At 33.3% G+C, this 10,340-nt stretch overlaps 1 protein-coding gene across 1 annotated transcript in view; it reads right to left on the reverse strand.

Moving 5' to 3' along the window:
* The window catches only part of LOC107713106 (glycerophosphodiester phosphodiesterase domain-containing protein 5-like), a 34,183-nt gene that overhangs the window by 14,532 nt on the left and 9,311 nt on the right, over positions 1–10,340 (reverse strand). Inside the window, exons 4-10 of the mRNA XM_016518543.1 lie at positions 9,032–9,193; positions 5,701–5,804; positions 4,051–4,144; positions 3,910–3,969; positions 2,360–2,458; positions 2,187–2,280; positions 2,060–2,117 (exon numbers count right to left, since the gene is read on the reverse strand). Coding sequence (XP_016374029.1) covers positions 2,060–2,117; positions 2,187–2,280; positions 2,360–2,458; positions 3,910–3,969; positions 4,051–4,144; positions 5,701–5,804; positions 9,032–9,193 — 671 coding nt within the window. The remainder of the gene's footprint in view (positions 1–2,059; positions 2,118–2,186; positions 2,281–2,359; positions 2,459–3,909; positions 3,970–4,050; positions 4,145–5,700; positions 5,805–9,031; positions 9,194–10,340) is intronic.

The raw sequence follows: 10,340 nt of genomic DNA on the forward strand, positions 1-10,340 counted from the left end.
GTGTGTGTGTGTGTGTGTGTGTGTGTGTGTGAGTGTGAGTGTGAATGTGTGTGTGTGTGTGTGTGTGTGTGTGAGTGTGTGTGTGTGTGTGTACAGGACATTATCCATTACTTTTACAGACATTTCTATTAACTTTAAAAACACAAATCCATACAGTGCAAAATTCAAAATACAGGTTAAAAAAAACAGAAATGTCCTTCCTTTTAATACAGTACATTATTCTCCATTTCTACTGTTTTTTAGAGTGTCAACATAACTGAAGCTGAGCTTTTACAACCATTATTTTCAAAAGTTTCAGGGTTTCTGATCTGACCAAAACTGGGACAACATATTGCATTATCACAGCCAAATTCACGAAGCCACTGCAATCATTTAGCAGTCTGAATAAACGTGGGAATTACAGAAAGAGAAGAGCCACTGACAGGCCCAATTAGAGAGCATGACGCATGTGTATACGGCTCAGAGAGAGAGGCGATGTCGGGACAAAGGGCCGGTGTCTCTGGATGGAGGCGAGGGTCACACAGCTGCTGTGAGTTCAGCCTCGATCCTCATGCCTTCATTAAGAGCGACGGAGACGTGACTCAGACACAGGAGCAAGTGCTGCATCATCCTCGCTTTTCATCATAGTCTAACAACACGGTGACGAGGACAGATGCAACAGCTGTGTGAACAGAGACACTGAATGGATTCGAGTCACTGATAAAAACAAAACGACGCAGTTTCCATTCACCTGAGAGCAGAATGATGATGCTGCGGACTATGGTACTGAATCACCTGGCCATTCACCTTCATGCTTTTTGTTGTTTACAAGTTAAACTACTCCAAGCTTCAAGACCACATGTGGCACACCTCTAGCTCTGAAATTAAATTGTTTGAAAAACCTGTGGTGTTTTGCTGAAAAATCATATATAAAATGTCCTTTTAAACACTAAACTAAAACTGTAAAAAAAATTTGAAACAAAGCTGAAAATAAAAATATATAAATAAAAATAATAAAAATGTTGTCTTGGCAACTAACTACATTAAGATACAAAAATTATAGAAATTGTATATATATATATACAGTGGGTACGGAAAGTATTCAGACCCCCTTACATTTTTCACTCTTTGTTATATTGCAGCCATTTGCTAAAATCATTTAAGTTAATTTTTTTTTCCTCATTAATGTACACACAGCACTCTAAAATAATAGAAATTGTATATATATATATATATATATATTTTGAATTATGTAATGCATCGCGCTGTGTTTCAGGGTTAAAAGAAAAGGAAAATTTCATGCCAGAAAATTACCAATAACTTTTCCATTTTTCTATGTTTTTTTTTTTTTACAGTTTAAAACTAAAAATGAAAAAAAAATTACAAAGTTAAACAGAACAAACAAAAAAGACAAGCACATAAAAAACACAAAATTAAAATAAAAGCTGAAAATATAAAAAATATAAGCAAATTAAAAATATGAATAAATAATAGTATATTATCATATACAGTGGGTACGGAAAGTATTCAGACCCCCTTAAATTTTTCACTCTTTGTTATATTGCAGCCATTTGCTAAAATCATTTAAGTTAATTTTTTTTCCTCATTAATGTACACACAGCACCCCATATTGACTGAATAGTTAGGACCATGTGATATTTCAGTTTTTCTTTTTAATAAATCTGCAAAAATGTCAACAATTCTGTGTTTTTCTGTCAATATGGGGTGCTGTGTGTACATTAATGAGGAAAAAAAATTAACTTAAATGATTTTAGCAAATGGCTGCAATATAACAAAGAGTGAAAAATTTAAGGGGGTCTGAATACTTTCCGTACCCACTGTATATTATTATACATAGTATATTAGTTCTTCCTGACAGGTTTCATTAAATAGATTTTTTATCAAATTGGAAATGCTTTGAAGTTAGCAAAAAGTCTGAAATTACTCGCAGCTCCTTTAAAAATATGGATGGGGAAAATAAAGTATATTGAGTTGGTGTGCTGCAAAAAAACCCCAAGAATGTCAGCTAAAAGCATGTATATTGCATTATATTGTTCAACACTGGAGACTGGTTCGAGACCAGCAGCTGCGGAGCCCAGAACCACCGTTCTTGTTGAAAACAACTAGATGTTTGCTGGCTGAAACAGGACATGACCAGAATCACTATGCATTTTCATTTGCTGCCAGCAGTGACCAGGATCACGTACCTCTCTTGTTCATGCGAAAGAAGTGTAAGGCTATTGGCCAGGACAGAAATGTCATTAGAGAAACTCCGCCCACGTGGAGAAACGGCGCTGAGACCTGCAGGACAAACACACAAACACAAACACATTACAGGAACTGAAGTTGAGGTAAAGTGGAAAGATTGTCAGTGACTCACCTGAAAAGAAAGGAGCAGCGTTGTCCATTCTTTGCTCCGTAAGTCAGAGAGCACAGCTGTGGCACTGATCGAGAAGCAGAGAGTCACCAGGATACCAATCTGGGCAACAAAATACTAATTATAGCAGTGCTGCATTTTAGCTTCACTTCAGACTTTAGACTACATTTTGAATGAGTTTCATGCTTACATTTTCTGTTTCTATTTGTGACCCTGCAGCACAAAAGCAGTCTTAAGTCGCTGGGGTATATTTGTAGCAATAGCCAACAATACATTGTATGGGTCAAAATTATTGATTTTTATTTTATGCCAAAAATCATTAGGATATTATGTAAAGATCATGTTCCATGAAGATATTTTATAAATGTCCAACCGTAAATATATCAACACTTAATTTTTGATTAGTAATATGCATTGCTAAGAACTTCATTTGGATGACTGGTTTTGTGCTCCAGGGTCATATATTAATTCTAGTTAAAAGTAAGGACACACTAAATAAAAAAAAAAAAGTGAAAATATTTTAAAATAATTGAATTTAAATTTAAAATAAATTAGACAAAAACTATAGTGAATGCATAACATTTTTCTTTCAATAAGAGCAAACTTCATATATATATATATATATATATATACACATTCAAATATAATGGAGTTGAATAGGGACATGTCAATTATTTAAAATTCAAAATATTTAAAAAAATAAAATGTACAGTAGTAGTTTACACTGTAGTAGTTAAGTTTTTGTTGTGTTTTATTTTTTATTATTTTTATTTTTTAATATGTCTATATAATTTTTAGTCATTTTCATTTTTAGTTTGTTATTTTATTATATCGAGATGTTTATAAAGTTTTACATATTTTTAAATATATTTTATTTTTATATATTTTATTTCAGTTAAATTTATATTTTCAGCTTTTTTTTTTTAACCATAACAATCCTGCAGTGTTAACTAAAACTGAAACTATTAACTAAATTGTTGTTGAATGAAATAAAGCAGAAATAAAATAAAAAAATTAATAAAAATGAAGCTTAAACTTAAAGACCTGTCTTGGCAACAAACTAAAATAATATAAGTGCTAAAATTACTGAAAAATAAAACTGAAATAAAAAAACTACAAAAAATGACAAAAGCAAATAGCAACATTTCTAAAATGAACATTCAAATAAAAAAATTAAAAATAATTCAAAATATTGAAAACACAATCCTAAAATAACAATAATATCTAGCTTTTCTAACAAAAATAAATGATAGCACAGCAAAATATTTCTGGCATTTTGGCTAATGTTGGAGCCTAAAACCACAACAACATTTGCGTTAAGAGCGATTAAAATAAAATTTCTATTAATTACAGCAGCCCCCGAAATTACACTTTAAACTGACGTATATTTAGCGAAGCTCTATTCAGCATTAAAAACTTATCATCATAAATGATTTAATCTTAGGTTCAACACAATCTGTGAATCATCTGAAGCGGTTTCTCTGGTAACGCAGATATGGGATGAATACAAATGTGCGAGACGATGAACGATGAAGAGACGCTTCTTTGATCACCTTGTGGCTCCAGTGCAGGTAAAGCCTCTGTCCTTCAGAGAGAAGACACACGGCCAGGACCTGCACAACATCAACACAACATTAGCATCAGGAGAAAGCCATACTGAAGCGCTCTGCTCTGCTGCAGTTCACGGTTCTCACCAGCAGGAGGGCGATGTAGGTGAAGAGAGCCGCGGCGAGCACCAACAACACCACCGACCACGGGAACCAGAAGCCCAGCTTCCCGAAGTTAAACCTGCAGGAATAAAGCACAGGCTTCAAGAACCAATAGACCTTATGGCTTTTTTGTTTTGGGAATATCAAATCAATCAATGAATCTATCCAACCAAGGTCATTTTCAGGGATTGGTGTCATTCCTATCTGAATATTTCATTTAAAACTTGAATAAATATGAAAATAATGGAATGATAAGAACTGTCAGCAATGCCAATGCTAAATGTATGATAAAACCATCTGCCAAAATGCCTTTAAATTGTGTTGATTTTCATGCACACCATTAAAAAAAGACCAAACTATTATTTTTAAAGGTCAATGTAACATCAAATGCATTTTTAATTTTAAAAGCATTTGCTAAATGAATAAATGTAACTGGTTAAAAGTCCAGGGACAAATGACAAAGAAAATTCTGAAAATATTTTGACAAAAAATACAGTGAATGCATGACCTTTTACTTTCAATAAAAGCAAAATTTTTTTTTTTTTAATCTTATATAAGTTATTCAAATATAATGGAGATGAACATGTAAACTCTTGATATTCTGATTAAAAATTAAAAATAAAATGAAATTGTTTTTTAAAAGTTTATCCATGCATTATATGTAAAATCAATCAAGTAATGTAATTATATAATTAACAAGCCATAGGGACACACAAAATAAAAATACAAAAATCTGAAAATATTTGTTAAATATTTTAGATGGACTACAGTGAATGCATTCCATTTTATTTATGTAATACATAATTTTATATACCCCATTCGAATAGGGACATGCAAACTTCTGATATTCTGATGAAAAATATTTATAAATAAATTAAACAGTATGTTTAATTCAAGTAATGTAATTATATACTTAATTAGCCAGAGACACACACACAATTTAAACATTCATAATTTTTTGTTTTTTTTATACATATTTCGGACAAAAAAAAAAACAGCGAATGCATGACATTTTGCTTTCAATAGAAGTATTTATTTATTTTTTGAATTTTATATAACCCATTCAAATAGAATGGAGATGAATAGGGATGTGCAAATTCTGATGAAAAATATTTAAAAATAAAATTTATGGAGTATTTTTAGTTTATCTATGCCTTATATATGTAAAATTAATCAAGTAAAGTAATTATATAATTAACAAGCCATAGGGACACACAAAACAAAACAAAAATAATAATAATAAAAAAAATTAAATGCAATTTTGTAAAGGTTTTTCTATGCCTTATATAATCAAATCAATCATGTGATGTATAATTAAGCCATAGGGACACACAATTAAAAAAGGAAAACGTTTTTTTTTTTTTAGACAAAAACTATAGTGAATGCATGCTATTTTACTTTGAATAAGAACAAAATTGATTTTTTTTCAAGTTTATATAACCCATTCAAATATAATGGAAATGAACAGGGACATGCACATTTTTTTTTTTAAATGTACAGTGTTTTTTTTTCTATGCCTTAATCACGTGATGTAATTATATAATTCAGAAGCCATAGGGACACACAAACGGCACAATTTTGCCGGAATGCCAGAAATGTTTAAATCCATCTGTGTGTCCATCCCGAGACACTCACCAGTCAAAGTCGTTGTAGTCATTCTGCGCCTCACTCCAGAAGTACAGGAATATCAGGGTCAGGAAAAACGTTACGATGAGCAGAGCGAAACTACTGCACTCCAACTGCAAAACAGAGCCATCATGAACCAATCACTCAACACAGCGGCCCGAGTCAGAAATGCAGGAGGAGGATGAAACATGAGGCTAATACTAACGGTGCAATTCATATAGTTGATTAGGAGCCGTCCAGTGCAGCAATCATACAGTGAGTCATCAGCCGCTTTTACATGACTCAATGAATGATGCTTTCTGAGTCAGAGCGCAAACCGCAGCACACTCAGATGACTGTGTACGACTCCAAGGGGAGCTTGTTTATCTGCACTGAAAATATATTTACATTTATATTTACAGATATTCTGGTGAAGGTGAAATATTCACAGATTTAGACGAAACAAGCCCCTTGAGAGAGAACAATATGTTGGTACTCCATATATGTAATGTACTTTATCCCAGCACGCACTGAGTTTATTCATCTTGATTTAAAGAAATATATCACTTTGCATTTACTGACATAAATTGCTGTTAAGGTCATTTGTTTATTTCACAGTGAATGTGTCAAATAATTAAATGCATACTTTGAATGCAATGCAAGGTGCTTTAGATAAAAGTGCCTGCTGAAATGCATGAATACAAAACGTCTTTAATTATGTGGTGATTTTTTTGCTAAATGAATAAAACGTAATGGTTAAAAGTGACAAAGAAACATCAGAAAACCACAAAAAATTCTGTATATTTTGGACAAAAGCTACAGAGACTGCATGACATTTTACTTTAATGATAAAAAGAAATTATTTAATATAATACATTCAAATGTAATGAAAACAAGTGGTGACATACAAATTCTTGATATTCTGATGAAAAACAAATAAAGCAGTGCTAATTTACTAGTAGTTATACTAAAATAAAGGTGCGTCACGATGCCATAGAAGAACCTTCTTCTATGGCATCGCTGTGAAGAACCTTTTGAAGCACCTTTATTTTTAAGAGTGTATATATATATACACACACACACACACACACACACACATATATATATATACAGTAGCAACATCTAATTTGTGTTTTTTTATAAAAGTTTTTTATAAAACAATTTATATAGTTTTATATAGTTAAATAGTTTATGTATAAAACATTATATTTATGTCTTATATGCAAAATATTTCAGCTTAATTTCAGTTAACAGGTTTTTATAGTTTTAGTTTACAATAATAACTCTGAAAGGAACAGAGATATATAATTATTGAGAGATTAAAATAAATGCACAGTTTTTTTTAGTTCATCTATGCCTTATATATTAAATCAGTCAAGTAATGTAATTATATTATATAATTAATAACTCATTTTAAAAAATCTGAAAATATTTTTACAATATTTTAGACAAAAACAAAAGTTTCAATTACATTTCAGTTAACAAAAAGGTTTTTAGTACTTTTAGTTTATGATAATATTGCCATATTATATTGCCAGTATAACAATGTGATAATCTAAAAAGCATAAAAATACACAGCGACAGCACACAGAAATATTACGGAAAAATTGTCATTTTTCTTCATTTGCTATTGATACTGTTCATTACTGTATGAAATGTTACATTTTTGCCTCAGTCCAAAGACTGTAGAAATACAAAGACGGTTCACTCCTGTATTTATGAATGGGAGAAACTGCAACACGAAATATGGCAGAATAGTCCCTCCTTCTAAATGAAAGAGCCAATCGCTGATTGGTAAAGTCACTGCATCACTGCAATCCGGTTCCCATAGAAACCTGAGCTAGACCAGCCAATGCGCGATATAACTGTGCATGCGCATTGGCCGGTCTAGCTTGAAAAATAAACATTTTAAACGCTATTTGAGCATAAGAAACAACATTCAAGGGGAAGTTCATTTCAGATTTTGTTGCTATTTCAGATATTCGAAATATGTACTTTAATTGCATTTCAGATATTTGAAATATGTAATTTAATTGCGAGTTCAGCGAGCAGTTTTTGACATTTCAGGATTCCCCAAACATTCATTTAGATAGGGCTTTCCTTGAAAGGGACTTTGCTCAGTCAACTCGTTGCAATGCATGCTGGGATTGCGAGAAATGCAACCAAAATAAAAATCTGAATTTTTATTTCAGCAGAATTATGTTGCTGTCCATCTTTTTGAGCATCCCAGCACCAAAACATGCAGTGCTGTGATGCCTAAACATGTAGGCAGCTCACTGTGTTTTGGAACAAAACTTGCATGGGAACCATTACTGCAGAAAAAACAGATAGATAAGAATACAAAAAGAATAGAGAAGCTATGTTAGTTTTTTAAGAAAACAAGCAGTTAGTAAATGAATAGAGTACAAGTCTAAAAGGGGCAAGTTTTTCTTTCTTTCTTTCTTTCTAAAATGCTGATCAAAATCATTCTAGATGCTGGCGGCGTGCAAAGCTACATCTGTCTGCAGGATTTTTAAAATCAAATTTCAGACTTTTTAAGACCTGCAAAAATGTATTTAAAAAGAAAAATTAATACCATATGAGCAGGGTAGAGCAATGTCTAATTTCTCCTATTATACTGAACTCTATGGAGTGGCGTATCAAGCTACAGTGGGAGGAAAATGATCAGTCTTAACATTATTTGGGAAATTCCTTCAGTCACAGGTCACATCGACGGCATTGTGTTTCCTGACAGAATGAGGCCTGATTACACAAGACCCTTCAGAAACCTTAAACAACATGCAGAGGTTAAAAAAAACGATAAAAATATGCGACTATTCAAGTCGGCTGAATCGCAATACAGTTGGGAGTTTATATGAATGTGTTTCTGCGGGGAACTGACTGTTTTAGAAAAGTTTAGATGGTATTTTCTTTTCATCTTGCCTCTGTATAATGCATATTAAAGTAGTGTTTACAAGTGCAGCACTGCTTTGTTTACAGTGTAACCAAACAAATGCTGTATTGCTGCTGTTCCATAAGCGCCACCTGCTGGCAGAGAATGAAATTGCGTTCATTTCAGGATTCCCCAAACATTCATTTAGATAGGGCTTTCCTTGAAAGGGACTTTGCTCAGTCAACTCGTTGCAATGCATGCTGGGATTGCGAGAAATGCAACCAAAATAAAAATCTGAATTTTTATTTCAGCAGAATTATGTTGCTGTCCATCTTTTTGAGCATCCCAGCACCAAAACATGCAGTGCTGTGATGCCTAAACATGTAGGCAGCTCACTGTGTTTTGGAACAAAACTTGCATGGGAACCATTACTGCAGAAAAACGTAAGCAGGAGTGATTCCAAGCACCGTAATGATCCCGTTTCCTCACCCGACTGCAGCAGCATTCCCCCGGCTGGGCTTTGGCGCGCTGGTAGCGTCTCCACTGGCAGCCGTACAGACCGGCCAGACACGAGACAAACGGCTGGTGCTCATAGCGCTGCAGCAGCTGCCGCCGAACCACCTTTAGCTTCCCCAGCTTCAGTCTGGACAGCTTCAGTCAGCCCATGGATCAGCCGCTCCCCTGCATGGAGCAGCCCGGAGCAGACGGATGACAGGAACCGAGCAGACGGATCAGGATCTGCCAGAGACAAAGAGAACGAGGCCGTGATTTTGCCAAGTAAAACATGTTCCTGGATGAACAAGTGCAGCACTGCTTTGTTTACAGTGTAACCAAACAAATGCTGTATTGCTGCTGTTCCATAAGCGCCACCTGCTGGCAGAGAATGAAATTGCGTTCTTATTCAGCCCATCTGCTGCTTGTGTTGTATGCACATGTTTTATGTAGTATAGTTTTACTAAATTAAAGTCAGACCGTTCTGTTTTTGCGTTAACTATACAATCTAGTTTAAATCAAAAACTGCTCATGCTGCATGTGATTAAAATGCAGAGGTCACCTCACCAGCAAAAGCAAAGCCTTAGTTTGTCTATATGAAGAGATCCTTTTATTTGTATTATTTATTTATTTGATGAGATTTTGTTTTAAATTTTAAATTTAGCTTTATTTGACAATTTCACAAAGAAATGTGTGTCCGAGAAATAACAAAACGGCACCTTTTCATTTATAATTTGTCCTAAATTTCATTTTGTTAAAAGAAGAAAAAAAAAAATAGGGGACAAAAAAACCTACTAAATAGTATAATATTATATATAACATGTCTAATAATAAAGATGCTAAATTCTGCAGATGAAGGTGGGCTATTTCCGGAGCTATAATGTTCAACCAATCAGAAACTATTAAATATTCATGAGATTTGCATAGTTACACAAACAAATAGACAAGCAGCTGTTGTTTGCTTGATGTGTCTGATCAATGTTATGAATACTATAATATATAATATTTTATTCAGCAAGGATGCATTAATTTGATCAAAAGTGACCGTAAAGGCATTAATAATGTTACAATGATTTCTATTTCAAACCAATTCTGTCCTTTTGAACTTTCATCAAAGTATCCTGAAAAACAAAATGCATCAGTTTCCACAAAAATATTGTGCGGCACAACTGTTTTCAACATTGATAATAATCAGAGATGTTTCTTGAGCAGTAAATCAGATCATGTGACACTGAAGACTGGAGTAATGATGCTGAAAATTCAGCTTTGATCACAGAAATAAATTACAGTTTAACAGATATTCACA

Source organism: Sinocyclocheilus rhinocerous, unplaced genomic scaffold (genome assembly GCF_001515625.1).
Source record: "Sinocyclocheilus rhinocerous isolate Xijiao unplaced genomic scaffold, SAMN03320098_v1.1 scaffold1093, whole genome shotgun sequence".
Lineage (NCBI taxonomy): Eukaryota > Metazoa > Chordata > Actinopteri > Cypriniformes > Cyprinidae > Sinocyclocheilus > Sinocyclocheilus rhinocerous.